This window comes from Wolffia australiana, chromosome 17 (genome assembly GCF_029677425.1).
Source record: "Wolffia australiana isolate 7733 chromosome 17, ASM2967742v1".
Taxonomy (NCBI): domain Eukaryota; kingdom Viridiplantae; phylum Streptophyta; class Magnoliopsida; order Alismatales; family Araceae; genus Wolffia; species Wolffia australiana.
The window spans coordinates 2,534,700-2,549,584 of NC_135851.1; the positions used below are offsets into that span (position 1 = coordinate 2,534,700).

A 14,885-nucleotide genomic window follows, 5' to 3' on the forward strand; every position below is an offset into this window, starting at 1 on the left:
CAATGAAGATGACGACAACGACGATAACGATGATAACGATGATGTTGACGGTGACGATGATGATGAAGATGACGATTCTGAAGGATTTAATCTCCCGCCGGGGTGGATGTCCAAATCATCATCCCCGAACAACATCATAATCATCACAATACATGTTTCGCTTAAAGTTATGACAGCGACGATGAAGATGGCAACAACGACGACGATAACGACGACAATGACGATGACGATGATGATGAAGGTGACGATGACAATGAAGATGACGATGAAGGTGACGATGACGATGAAGATGACGGCAATGACGACGATGCCGATTCTGAAGAATTTAATCTCCCACCAGGGTAGACGTCAAAATCATCATCCCCAAACATCATCATAATCCATGTTTGGCTTAAAGTAATGACAGTGACGATGAAGATGACGACAACGTCGATAACGATGACGATGATGATGACGACAACGATGACAACGACGGTTCTCAAGATTTTAATCTCCCACCGGGGTGGATGTCCAAATCATCATCCCCAAACAACATCATAATCATCATAATCCATGTTTCGCTTTAAGTTATGACAGTGACGATTAAGATGACGACAACGACGATAACGATGATAACGATGATGTTGACGGTGACGATGACGATGATGATGACGGTGACGATGACGATGACGATGATGATGACGATGACGATGACCCACAAGATGTAGAACCCATGGTGGGTAGTACCAATTAGGCCCACTAAGCCTTTCAATGGACCCTATAAAGTGTGGGCCTCTCTTCTCCCGCCTTTTCTCTCGTTTGAATCGCCGTTCGTGCAGAAGAAGCGACCGATCTTCAGTTCTTCGGAGATCGCAGATCGCAGGAAGAAGAGGCAGAGATGGAGGGAGACGCTTGCTTGGCCAGCTTCATCGATCGAGGGAGTGTTGAGAGCCACAGATACTTCTTGGCGAGGCGTACTGTTCTTGAAATGCTTCGCGATCGAGGGTACGCAGTGCCAGCGGAGGATATCGATCTGTCCCTTGCTCAGTTTCGATCAATTTATGGCCAGGAACCGGAGCTCCAACGCCTTCGGATCTCTGCCTATCTTCGGGATAACTGTACCGAGAAGGTGAACGATGCCCGCGTTTTCAGCTTTGTCCGATGGTTTCGGATTTTTTTTTTCTTTGATCTAAAGAGATGATGGATCGAGGGTAGCTTGAATACTTTCATTTTCTTTGGTTGATTCACAAAATAATTTTGGTTTTTATCTAGTAGATTAATTGGGAAGGATTTTGATGTTGAATTGATTATCTTGGCCGTCAAACTGGTGATCATTTTAGAAGGCTACGCCTACCCTCTTACAGATTGGTTGACGTCGTTGCGTTTGTGCTATATGTGAGTTAATTTTTGAGTAAAATTTATGCCTGCGTTTTCAGCTTAATCCAAGGGTTTTTGGTTATTCTTCGTCGATCAACACTGATGTCACTTAAAGGGTAGCAGAAAGACGACTACTTTTTTTCGGTTGATTCATTTAATACTTCTGATTTTTACCTGAAGATCACGGAGTAAGTTCATTCAAATAGATTCAATTAAGAGTTTTTCTTGTTGGAATGATTAGCTTGAACCTCAAACCTGAGAAATCATATCAGAGTTCTAAGCCTCCACTTTTACTGATGTATTAACGCCGTTGTGGTCGTACTATGATTTGATAGAAGTTTGTTCTTGGCGCAAAATTTGGAGTCTGAGTTCAGTTTCGAAATATTTATCCAGTTAAAAATCATTTGATATCATAGTATGAAATGCTGGGTTGTAAGATTACAAATTATGTCTATTTTTGAATAGGTTCTCGTTCTCTTCTGCGGTCCTGCACCAGTTACACTACCTTTGCTACGTGTTATTATTGCAAGCGTTGAGATTGAAATATCTCGGTTAATATTAATATTAGAGCAAAAGCCAACGGCTTCAGCCCGAGAAGCCATCAAATCCCTTCCGTATAAAGCAGAAACTTTTCAAGTAAGCATCTATTGAAATGCCTAGAATGAGTTTGTCATTGATAGTCTGTGGATATGCGTTGAAGGTGTCTGTGTTATTTGGAAATCCGGTAGAACAATAAGGTAAATTTTTAATTTTACCATTGACACAAATTCTATCCTTAGACGGTTTGGATATTTTTAATTGTAATTTTTTTTATCCCTTTTGTTTCGATTTATGTCCTTTTTTTACAATTCAAGTCAAATATGTAATACAACATTGAATGAACATGCATGGACAGATATGTTTTTGCAATTGACTTTGCGTTTTGTCCCAATTGGCAGAAGGTTCAAACTCGAGAAGAAAAATTATCACAAAAGCCATTTGATTACCAGAGTTATTTGATAGAAATTTAAACTTACTGTCTTCTCAGTGATAAGATATTCTCAATGTCTACCATTTTACAAACTTTTAGTGCTCATCTCCCTACATATTTACTTTGTAGTTTCCTTGACTGTAGGATAAAATTTTTTTGCGAATCCCGGACTAACTTTTCACACGCGTTCGTTTATGTGTTGTAGATATCATTTTTTGTATGACTTTGCTTTGGGGTATTATATTTTCTAACTCTGATAATTATTTATAATTATGAAACCTTCTGCTCAAATGCCATGTTTCTGACTCGTGTGCAAATTATCTATTTTTTGGGTTTAGATCGAAGAGTTATTGGTGAATGTGACGAAGCATGTGCTGATGCCGACTCATCAAATTCTTAGTGAAGAAGATAAACAATCTCTTCTCAAGCACTACAACGTCAAAGAAAATCAGGTTTGATTCTTCTTAATCAATTCATTTTTTTATTCAAGCCTCTGCATTTTCATGGCATTGATCAGACCAATTTATGGTTTTAATAACGACCATAATCTCGAATTGAAATTACTCGAGGGAAAACTATCTGAAAAATAAGATAACATCTAGAAAATCTTTATGTAAACATTCCTTTTTTTTCTATAATACTAAACTAGTCTAATTATTACCTCATGATTATCTTGTTTTATCGTAATTTCTGAGGATTATGCGATGCATGTCTCAGCTGCCTCATATGCTGGCATCTGATGCGCTTGCCCGGTATTACGGTCTTGGGCCGGGCTCTGTAATCAAAGTGACACATATCGGAGACGATATAGGTCAGCATGTCACTTATCGCTGTGTCATATAAGATCCAATGACTTTCTATCTCTCTAAAATCTTAAGTCTCCATGATATTTCACTCAGTATAGTTCTTGTTGAGTGGGTTGTTCATTTCACAGGACGTCTGATCATAAAGTTAGTGTGCAAACTTGGATTGATTTACATTTGTCAATGATATATCTGGAGACCTGATTACTGCCCAAATATCTATCTCTCTTTCTGTTTTTATTCTTCGTGTGCCTCTCTCATAAAGAATACAAATGTAATTGAGAGAATATCCTATTCCGAATTATGAGAATCTATGTTTATCCCGTTCCCTTTCTAATTGTATCTATAGTTTCGGATCGTCCCGGACGTGGACGATGGACGAAACGGGACGAATTTCGTCCCGTCTGACGTCCAGAGTAAGTTCAGGGACGAAGGAAGGGACGGTTTTTCATCTCGTCCAGTCCTCCCGGGACGAATTTTCGTCCCGAAATTCGTCCCGGACGAAAAAAACCCATGTTATATTTTTAATATATTAATATAGATTTTTCTAACCTTTAAAGTGAAATATGGAGGAGAGAGAATGCAAATGGACATATCTACAATTAATTCTGTGCGGCGTCAGTTTGCACGTGCGAAAAAATACAGGGAGCTTGATGCAAATTGTCATAGCGAGGCCACGTGGCGAGATCTCAACCGCCGGATGTGAATCCGGTGATTTTTGTCCACATCCATCCTTCCATCGTCCGAGACCTTCGGACGGACGGTTTTTTCGTCCCATGGGACGAAACCCGTCTCGTCCGGTGGTCCCCGGGATGAATTTCCGTCCTGAAACTCGTTCGTATCCTCGGACGGGACGATTTTTTTGTCCCGGGACGAAAAAATCATCCCGTCTGCATCCCTGAACTATAATTGTATCTTACATTTTCCACATATATCTCAATTTCATGTGATAATATAACTCAATGAAGATTGTGCTGGACATGATATGCATTGCATTCAGAGGAAAACTATTTAGCTCTGATGGTTATTTATTTTTATATTGGAAGCCATAAAGTCTATCCTTATGAGGACTGCTGGGAACATCATATTTATTTCTTATGTCAGTGAACAACAAATTAATGTGGCAATTTCGTAATAAAGTAACTAGACGGCGGAATAATTTATGTTGTATTTAAAGAAAAATTACCCTGGCCGAGTGAAAAACATTCCCATGGATCCTCTCTTTATTTTGAATAATTTTGATTTTTTTGTTCATTTGTGATACAAACTTGATGTAGGTCTGTATCAAGGAGTAGATGTTCCCAAGGTTGGGAGTAAAATGAGAATTATTGGAGGAGAGGCCGAGAGGAGAGATGGGGGACTTTATCGTCATTCTTCTTGGTTGCTCTCCTAGAAGGAGACGTCCCTATTCAAAGGAAATACCCGTAGTGGGCTATCGTGACGAAACTACCCCTAGATAGGATGGGGATCATATCAATATATTTATTGCTTAGGGGAGGGGGTTTTGAGCGATAATTAAGAGAATCCAAGCTCTTTGCTAATTAATCTTTTAGTTCACTAATCTCAGGTTATTGTGAGTATTAGAGTTGGGTAGTAGTTTTGTAGCTACCAATTTCATCAATGCCCATCAAAGTTCCCCAATCATTCTTCCTTCTTTGAGAAATCTCTTGCTCACCTTCTTCATCCCTCTCCCTGCCGAGATGACGCTCATCTCCAGCAGATACCAATGTAGTTCTCGATAAGGTTTTATCTAGATTTGATTCTAGTTAGAACCTCAGCAATACCCTTATTTGGGGATTTTTTTTGATATGTTTTGATACAATTTTCCTTATGTCAATGAGCATTAGTAATTTAATTAATGAGATGCTGCTTTCAATGAGCATAACTAAAATTTATCAGCTGATTGGAGAGATCACTGAAGGAGAAGTCAGCTAATCACACCAATTAGAATATGGAAAACGCCCGGAGTTAAACTCCATGCAATGCCAAAAGTTGACTCTAAACTTAGTGATAATTCATATCATCATTCTAATTAATAAAAAAATCAACTACACAATGAATCTAATTAAAGTGTGTCTGCATATTATGTTGCGATGAATATTTTTAACCCACGTTTCTGTAAGTACAATTTTCAGATAAGATCTGGTTTGAAAGTCAACATAAATATTAAAAAATGCATTATATGCCCCAATTCATCTATACAAAGGGATACTTATATATTATACAACTGAAGTGGACTCATTATTGACATAGAAGATAGTTGGATTGTGACTGAATGCATTTACGACCATCAGATCATTATGGGAAAGTTTTTAATTAACTTTAGTCAGGGTTTCATTTAAGGGTTAATAGCACGAAATATCCCAAACTTGTTAAAAAATCTGAGACTTATCCTAAACTTTATTTTTTGGCACGGTATATCCCAAACTCGATAAGTTGACGACGACATATCCCGGTGATGACATGGAATCCATTGTGGCTGCCAGGTGGATTTCCGGCCAGATTTTGACCTGGCGGAATCCACCTGGCAGCCACGATGGATTCCACGCCATAACGGGGATTCCACCTGCTAGGTGTTTTTCGATAAGAGAGAGAGAGGCGTTCTAGAGAGAGAGAGGGAGAGAGAGGCATTCTAGAGAGAGAAAGAGAGGCATTCTAGAGAGAGAAAGAGAGGTGTTCTAGAGAGAGAAAGGGAAAGAGAGGCATTCTAGAGAGAGAGAAGAGAAGAAGGGAACGAGCAGGGAAATGAGAGAAAACTCATAGAATCGGACATGAAGCGCAGTCGGGGTCGTCGACGTTGTAGTCAAGGAACAAGGCCACTCTTTCTCTCTCTAGAATGCCTCTCTCTCTCCCTTTCTCTCTCTCTCTCTCTCTCTCTCCTTCTTTCTCTCTAGAATGCCTCTCTCTCTCTCTCTTATCGAAAAACACCTGGCAGGTGGAATCCCCGTTATGACGTGGAATCCATTGTGGCTGCCAGGTGGATTCCGCCAGGTCAAAATCTGGCCGGAAATCCACCTGGCAGCCACAATGGATTCCACGTCATAACTGGGATATGTCGTCGTTGACTTAGCGAGTTTGGGATATACCGTGCCAAAAAAAAAGTTTAGGATAAGTCTCAGATTTTTGAACAAGTTTGGGATATTTCGTGCTATTAACCCTTCATTTAAAAACAATCATCAGTAGACGATCAAGTACTGAGAATGTTTTGTCGTCTCTTAAAATTTGTTAATAATGTATTCATGCGAGAACTATAGTAATAAGAAACAAAGATTTCTAGATTTGTAAAGTCAGACCTAAGCATGAAAATAAAATAGAATCTATGTCGAGAAAAAAAATGAACCAAGTTCACTAAGTTTCCAATTATTTTTTGCATGAAGATATTCTATTTTAAATATAATTAGGTTAATATCAGAATCCAATGATTTGCCCCTTAATATTCCTTTTCATAGAGGCTGAAAGTGTTGGTATGTAAATGAGGAAGATATACCATCCACGAAGAAGTGCCAATACATATTTGATGCAATCTAAATCTAATTTAATTTGAAACTATCCTATTTGAAGTCCACTTGAAATATTATAAATGTCCTTTTATGTATTTAGACCATAATGAACTCTATCAGCATTTTGTTAGCTTTCCAATGTCATGTGTCCCTTCTGCCATCTGATTGGCATCATCAGATGAGTCCAGGTCTCTTAAACTATTTAAGTGTGTTGGGAAATTGAGATATACAATATTTAGTTGAAATTAAATGTTATATTATTCGATCAAAGAAAGATGGGTAAAACATATCTTTAATCCATGGCTCTGCCATTTATATTTAGCAAGAACAAATCATTGGCTATTGCATACGGGCCTTCATGGTAATGTGAGTATCTTGAATCAATGGCTCTGGCATTTATATTTAGCAAGAATTAATCATTGGCTATTGCAAACGGGTCCTTCGTGGTAATGCCAGTAAGTGTGCATATTTAACATCATATAAGGTTAAATTTGAATTGCTCGATAGTATATTACTAAATTATATTAGAAGTTTGATTAAATGTTTTCTGTTTACATGGATTTGCATGTTGTTCCTTTTTAGGAAATTGAAATAACTTTGACTCATTTGTTTGTTTTATCCTTGCCTTGTTATCCTAGGAATTTCGACAAACATATCTCCACATAATTTTTAATATAAAAATCATATGTTTTTTGTGTCGCTCTGAATCAAACCCTACATATCAATGCTATAGATAAATTCATTACCACTCTAAGAAAACTTTAATTTTTATGAATTTTTTGGTTGGTTTTTTTTCAATTGCAACACTAATAATTCCACAAAAATGTGTTATCATTGTTTCACATGACCAGAAATTATTGGAACAGTGTAATAAGTATTGAAGATGGGATAAGGATAACTGACTGAATCTATTGCTAGGATGGATGATAAAATGGGCGTAACTCAATTTCAGGTGGATTTATAAAATGACTCATGTAAGCATTATATCCCCTATTTTTCAAATATTATATCCAAAAGGACGATTGACTCATTCCATTCTATCCACAATAGGATACACATACTCGTTAATTTTTACCTAAATTAAAAATACTCGGCATTCAGGAAATTTGATTTTTCCCAAAAAAAACTATATTGTCGAAGTTTACTTATATCTTAATTTTAGAAAGGAAATAAACTCGATCGTTTTAGTAATCCATGCCACTTGCTTTTCTGTGTAAGAATGATTCCCCTTTTAATGGGAAAAAATATAGATAAATTACGAACCAAATTTCAAAACTTCATTAAATATAATAATTTAAAAATCTTAAATATAGGATTTATTGCATCAGAAAAGGTAAAAAAGTTTTTTTCTTGATAAAGGGAAGTCTAATTTGCTAAATAATTTCACATGTTCCTTTATAAAGAAAATAAAGAAATACTGAGAAAATATTTAGTTTTAAAAATCTTAAAATGATATATTATTAATTAATTGTATACATTTCCCCAAAAATGCTTATAGAAGTACAAATGACAAGTTGAGAAATAATTCTTGTCAGCTCTTAAAAAATATGAATCAATTTAATTTTATTAATCTATCAGTTAGATATTTTATTAAATTGCATATATTTCCCAAATAATTCTTATACAAGGAAAAGTGACGATTTGAGAGGTTATTCTCGTCAGTCCTCAAATATGAATCCTCTTGATTATAGAAGTGTTACATTTAAATATTGAAAAGTTAAGAAAGAATTCCTGTCAGCCCTTCTATGATATGAATCTAAATAAGAGTTATGTTCATCATAATTGAAGAACTCACGTCAATAACAAAGTTTCAACTAAACCGTGTGCTCAATTCATGGTACATGTTCTACAAAATATTTATCACTAAGAAATCAAACTGGCAGAGTATTATTTATAAGAAATGTGTTTTGAAAAATAACACATGTAATGAATCTCTCAGCTAAATGGCGTTATTCAAATCTCATAAAATATATTCTACTTTAACCATTTATTTCATGGTTCTTAGCAAAACTGGGTGCAAATATCTAACCGGAAAAAAATAGTTTGTTGTTTCTTTGTTGGGCATCGAACCAGTATCATGTCATGTCATGATAAAAATAATCCCATAGGTTGCAACGATGAACCTCATACATAGGGATAATTAGTCTGCACTTTCTTTTTTGGGCATTTGTCCTGTCATGTCATGTTATGTCATGATAAAAAAAACTAATGTAGGTGTGTACTAATGAAAATCTGGCAGGGTCATAAGATGATGACTGGTGAACATGTATCATCCAGTGTGAAACTATATCCACTCATATAGATAAATTTATGTTATTTATTTTCTGGGCATCAAACTACCATCATGTCATGTCATGATAAAAAAGCTCCCATGGATGTGTAATAATGGAGCTCAAACATGTTCATAAGATTATGACTGATGGTAAAATGTGAAACTAGATGGAACTGTGCAAATAGATAGTTTCTTCTTTCCTTGTTGGGCACCAAACCATACTCATGTCATGCTAAACTACTGTCATGTCATGTTAGAAAACACCTATAGGTGTGTAACAATAAAGCAGAAATAGGTGCATTCAACTGTGTCTGATGGATATGTAACATACATTGTGAAACTAGATAGAACTATGCAAAAAATAGTTAATTCTTTTTTTTTTTGGGCATCGAACCACTTCCATGTCATTTCATTATAAACATAATATCATAGGTTGCAATGATGAAGCTCATACAGGAACATAAGTAGTCTGCTCTTTCTTTCCATGCTATTTTATGATAAAACAACTCCCATTGGTGTGAAATGATGAAACTCCAGAATGTTCACAAGATGATGACTGACGGACAAGTAACATGCAGTGTGATACCATATTCACTCATATAGATAAAGTTTCTGTTATTTCTTTGTTGGGCATCAAACTACCATCATGTTTTGTCATGTCATACTAAAAAAAAGTCCCATAGGTGTGTAATAATGAAGCTCAGACAAGTGCATTAAATGATAACTGTTGAATAGATGCAATGTGAAACCAGATACAGCTATACAAATAAATAATTTGTTTATTTTTTTGGGCATCAAACCAGTATCCTGTTATGCCATGTCATGATAAAACAACTCCCATAGGAATGTAATAATAAACCTCAGACATGTGCATTAGACAATAACTGATGTATTTTTGCAATGTGAAACTAGATACAACTATAAAAATAAATAATTATTATTTATGTTGGGCATCAAACCACTATCATGTCATGTCATGATAAAACAACTCACATAGATATGTAATAATGAAGCTCAGACATGTGCATAAGATGATGACTGATGGATATGTAACATGCAGTGTTCTTTGGTGGGCATCAAACCACTATCATGTCGTGCCATGTCATTTCATGATAAAACAATTCACTTAGGTATATAATAATGAAGCTCAGACATGTGCATAAGATGATGACTGATATATATATATATATATATATATATATATATATATATATATATATATGTAACATCCAGTGTTCTTTGCTGGGCATCAAACCACTATCATGTCATGTCATATCATGATAAAACAACTCTCATAGGTATGTAATAACGAAGCTCAGACATCTGCATAAGATGATGACTGATGGATATATAACATGCAGTGTTCTTTGTTGGGCATCAAACCACTATCACGTCATGTCATGTCGTGTATAGTGCAGGGACGCGGACGGGGCGGTTTATTCATCTCAGGAGGAAAAAATTGTCCCGTCCGCGAGGTTGGACGAAAATTGGGACAAAAATTCATCCCGAGACGAATGGACGGGACGGTTCTCGTCTATGCGGACGAAAAAATCATCCCGTCCGGAGGTCTCGGATGAAAAACCCATCCCCTCTGCGTCCTTGCACTGATTCCAAAGGTCCGACATAATGATCTTCGTCCCGTCCCGTCCATCGTCCACGTCCCGGACGATTCGAAACTATAATGTCATGTCATGACATATCATGATAAAACAACTCACATAGGTATGTAATAATGAAGCTCAGACATGTCCATAATATGATGGCTGATGGATATATAACATGCAGTGTGAAACTAGACTCACTAATGAAAGAAAATAAAGAGTCTCTTCTTTCTTTGTTCTTCATCAAACTATACTCATCTCACTATAAAATAAAACTATAGATGTAAAAATCGCATTTTTAAATCCGGAGAAGGGTCTCGAGAGTGGAGGGGAGATGTCGTTGGTAGCGTACGACGCCTCCTCGTCGGATGAAGATGATCAAGAAGATGTTCTTCCCGCTGCCAGATCAAGATCTTCAGAAGAGTTTGGGCAATCGTCGCCGAGTATCTCTGGCCCGGAGAAGTCGCCATCAAGTGCAGGGCTGGTACAGTCCGAGACGGCAAAGCCTTCTCGTCTCGAAGTACCAAATGGGTAGGTGACGATTCGGACTGTTAGCTTGGGATGAATCGAACCCTGCTGCAGTTCAGATGTTTAAGTTTGTGATTTGAGTCGTAGGAATCTGAACTGGAAAGAGAACAAATTTGATGATGAATAGCCATTAATGATGTATATTTTTTGTCTAAATTTTGGCCCTTAAACCTCGCAAAGCACCCTTTGCCCTAGATTTACTCCAATGTTCTCTTTGTATTTCACTTTTAAACTTGATAAAATACCGTGCGGTCTGGATTTGAATTGAAGATTTGCAGCAGTTCGATCTGGTCTTTGCTCTTCTGCTCATTACTTCCTGTCTTGTGTGCGCTCTAAAAGCTGATTATGTGTTTATCATCGAAGCAGTGGAGAGATTCAAATGACAAGCCACCATATTTGGTCAATGAGATAAATATATGCAGGATCAATGAGAAGTTGTTTTTGATAGATTCTTTTTGATAACTAGAGCTTTCTAGTATTTCGAAGAATCCTTGTTAAAATTTCAAGTGAAGGATTATTGAGGTCAAAAGACAATTACCTAAAAACATTGTGTTCTCCTCAGCAAGACTAACCTTTAGAAACACTTCAGCGTGTCCTTTGGGTACGTGTCCTGCATCAATTTTTTTTTCTTAACTCAGAATTTTCCAAAAAGTGTCGATCATATTTTTATGTAAAATGGGTTAGTTTCTTTAAAAAACGGACAACGGATTGGCTTTTGGTGTTGCTTTATATCATTTATCGCGGTTGATTTTCTTTCTTTTATGATTATATTAATTTCTTACATACTGATTATATTTAAGGTAAATTTTCAGGGGTCCCATAGCCTCAACACATGTACAATCAAGAACTGCTTCCCTTGCTTCATCAACTTCCATCAAACTCCCAGATGCTGAACTCTTGTTTTCTTCCACTTCCTTCTCAAACAATCAAACTGGCAGCAGCAATCACTCTTCAAGAGTTGCAGCCGCAATGGCTGAAAATGCATTGCGCAAGAGAGCATCAAATGGTTCATTGCCTCAAGATATGACGAATAAGCAGAAGAAAAGAGCATCCCCTTCATCCACGAATGTAAACGGGAGAGAGTTGATTCCACCTCAACTCCGAGGAAGGTTAAATACTAACTTTTTCTTCAATTTTCTATCCAAAACAGGCTCTTTCTTTAACTACATAAACTTAGTTTATATCTTTGTGGGAATTACCATGGTATCTTCTTTCCAGTTGATGAGTTATTCAATTACATTGTGTCAGTGTCTGCCGCAGGCATTCTTCTGTTTATATGATATAGACCTTGATTTAGGTTTCCATCAAGGGCGGATTTTTGAGGGGAAAAGAGAAAAAAAAGAATGAGAAAATAGCAAGATGACAAATGAACAGTGAGAGCTACAGACCTGGAACGGGACATGTATCTCTCTTGGGAGCATCTCACTTTGGTGTCACCCGATGACGATGATGAGTTGTCATCATCCCCATCAATTGTCTTTTTCTGGGATAAGGGTGAGGATGTGAAAATTTTCATCAACATTGTCTTTCGTCTGCAGGTAGGATGACGATGATAATGATAATGACGATAATGATGACGATGATGATGACGATTTTGTGATGTCATTGCCTTTTGTCACTCGGATAATTTTACTCGAATGATGAGAGAGATGAAAAAATCATCATCTGTGTGCAGCCAGGATCACAATGATGGTATTTATCGTCGCTGTCAGCCGTTGACGCAGCTGAGTTGGGCGCTTCTGGCATGTCCCGCTTCCTGAGTCAGCTACTGTGAACATCTTTTTGCTTGACCTCCTTATGAAAGGGCTACATCTATATAAAGGGAATCTACTTGAAAATATTAAAATTACCCCTGAAATAAGTTGGGGATTGTATCAATATGCCCAAGTCCTTAGCTGATGGAATTTGGTAAATGCCTGTTGTGGGGCACTGGCATATATGAGGAACAGGGTCTGGACATATTGAATTTATCGTTGTCATTATATCAATCCACTCAGTCATCATCATCAATCATGCCGAACAAACATTGGCAGACAATGACCGAGTCATCATTGTCATCATCCAGAATATCATCATCATGATCATCGCTGTCGTCCATGTTTGGGCTTGTATGTTTTCATGTATTTCTCTCTGTTTTTAGTTTTCTTTGCTGTGTCTGACCTTATAAATTCTATGTTTTTAGAAAGATTTGCGTCGATCCTCACTTTCTTAGTGTAGAAAAAAACGCCAATTGTGGCCATGTTGGTTTATATACTTCTTTTTGAATATTTCAGGAGCAATGTTGTAACCGAAGACATTGGCAAGCTATTCGTCAAGAAGCACCCTTGATCTTTGGCTAAAGAAAACAAGTCTAGACTAAGAAAAATGTGAGAAAAAGGAGCCCTGATGAAGGTTCTTCCTTGTCAACGCGTTGGACTGTTTTACAGATTTAAGGCTTTAATGTGTGGGTATTTTATTACTGGTTTAACAAAGTTTTAAGGTTTCTTTTAGTATGGTCTGTAAAAATTTCAGTTTCTAATCTTCTTTAGATTACTTATCTTGCATTATACTTTGTACAGTGAAATGTTCTTATCATCATTTTAAGTAGTTCGAAGACTTTTATGCGAAAGCCTTTGGAAACATTTCAGAATGGTTTGTACAATGAAATTTACAGTATTTAGTTTGTCTCTAGTTTAAATTTATTACCTGGTTTGTACAATGAACTTTTTACCTTAGCGGCTGAAGATATAAATTTATGCACTCTCAAGGTTGCTTTGTACATGGAAACCAATAAGATCTTTGGTGTGCAGCATTAAATTCCCAAATTGGTCTCCAAACATAACACTAACACAAAAATATTCAAAAACTTGAAAGATCCCAAATGGGTTAAAAGTGGCCCCCTGTTTATATATATATACATATCAAGCTTGAGGCAGAAACATTCAGAAAGTTTAATACAAATACTGACTAGTACTCTGATCTTTTTATCTGTCCCTGAGTAGATATTACGGATTGCAACATTTAATTAATGAAACTGAAATTTTCAAAGTGCAAAAATTGGACTTTATTTTCTCAACAAACACGACTATTGAAACCGGATAAAATTTCAGAAGTTGTACTCTAAAGTTTGTTGGTAATATATTTTAAGATATAAACTACGTAAAAAATTTAAACATTTTTAGGAATCAGAACTAGGATGGTAATTCACTAATTACTAAATATTTCTATTTTTTGGTGCATGGACACTTGTAAATTTTGGAGCTATGTTACTTTTAATTAATTAGGCATCTAAATAATTGATAAATTTTCAATTATCATATTTCGTAACATAAAAAATCCAAGCTTTGTTAAATACCTTCAGTTCTCATCGAGCGACTAAAACATGGTTTATCCTTAATTAATTTTAATTTCTCCCTATGTTATCCATTATAATTTCATAACTCTATTTTGACCCACTTTAAAGAAAATACATAACAAGCTGCACTTGAATCTTTGGAAGCCATTATCCTTATCAGATTTTCCGGGCTGCCCAAAAAATTTCAATTCTTGAAATTTTTTTCTTGAGAAAAATTACTTACCTGATATAAAAGTTATTCTTGAAAAATTTCTCATCCATTATCTTCTATTATGCATTAAGACAAAATGATTGTGATTTTTTTGTCCTAGAAAGTGAACTCATTAGATTAACTTATAATATGAGCGCAGATACCACAAGAAATCTGAATTTATGCGTTCTAGATTAGGAACAATCTAGGATGGTTGAACATTTGAGAAGTTTGTCAAAAGACTCCACCAGGCCTAGGACGTTTGAAACAAATATAGATCTCATGATATATTAATACCACGTCACATGTAAAATTTTGGGAAAAATAAATA

At 36.2% G+C, this 14,885-nt stretch overlaps 2 protein-coding genes across 2 annotated transcripts; both read left to right on the forward strand.

The window, feature by feature from the left end:
* Positions 1 to 783: 783 nt before the first annotated feature.
* LOC144714341 (DNA-directed RNA polymerase V subunit 5A-like) lies at positions 784 to 3,434 on the forward strand. Its single transcript, XM_078589065.1, has 4 exons — positions 784 to 1,108; positions 1,822 to 1,992; positions 2,665 to 2,778; positions 3,044 to 3,434. Exons 1-4 carry the CDS (start codon positions 878 to 880, stop codon positions 3,167 to 3,169), a joined length of 642 nt encoding a protein of 213 aa, XP_078445191.1. The 5' UTR covers positions 784 to 877; the 3' UTR covers positions 3,170 to 3,434.
* A 7,357-nt stretch (positions 3,435 to 10,791) lies between these two features.
* On the forward strand, positions 10,792 to 13,519 carry LOC144714593 (uncharacterized). Its single transcript, XM_078589366.1, has 3 exons — positions 10,792 to 11,033; positions 11,843 to 12,139; positions 13,304 to 13,519. Exons 1-3 carry the CDS (start codon positions 10,837 to 10,839, stop codon positions 13,356 to 13,358), a joined length of 549 nt encoding a protein of 182 aa, XP_078445492.1. The 5' UTR covers positions 10,792 to 10,836; the 3' UTR covers positions 13,359 to 13,519.
* The last annotated feature ends 1,366 nt before the right edge of the window (positions 13,520 to 14,885 follow it).

What these genes read in the sequence shown, in the direction of transcription:
- LOC144714341 (XM_078589065.1), top strand. Translation starts at nt 878, where the DNA reads ATGGAGGGAGACGCTTGCTTGGCCAGCTTCATCGATCGAGGGAGTGTT. An exon ending in GGGATAACTGTACCGAGAAG is followed by an intron (nt 1,109 to 1,821) that starts GTGAACGATGCC and finishes ATTTTTGAATAG; the next exon opens with GTTCTCGTTCTCTTCTGCGG. An exon ending in ATAAAGCAGAAACTTTTCAA is followed by an intron (nt 1,993 to 2,664) that starts GTAAGCATCTAT and finishes TTTTGGGTTTAG; the next exon opens with ATCGAAGAGTTATTGGTGAA.
- LOC144714593 (XM_078589366.1), top strand. Translation starts at nt 10,837, where the DNA reads ATGTCGTTGGTAGCGTACGACGCCTCCTCGTCGGATGAAGATGATCAA. An exon ending in CGTCTCGAAGTACCAAATGG is followed by an intron (nt 11,034 to 11,842) that starts GTAGGTGACGAT and finishes GTAAATTTTCAG; the next exon opens with GGGTCCCATAGCCTCAACAC. An exon ending in CCACCTCAACTCCGAGGAAG is followed by an intron (nt 12,140 to 13,303) that starts GTTAAATACTAA and finishes TGAATATTTCAG; the next exon opens with GAGCAATGTTGTAACCGAAG.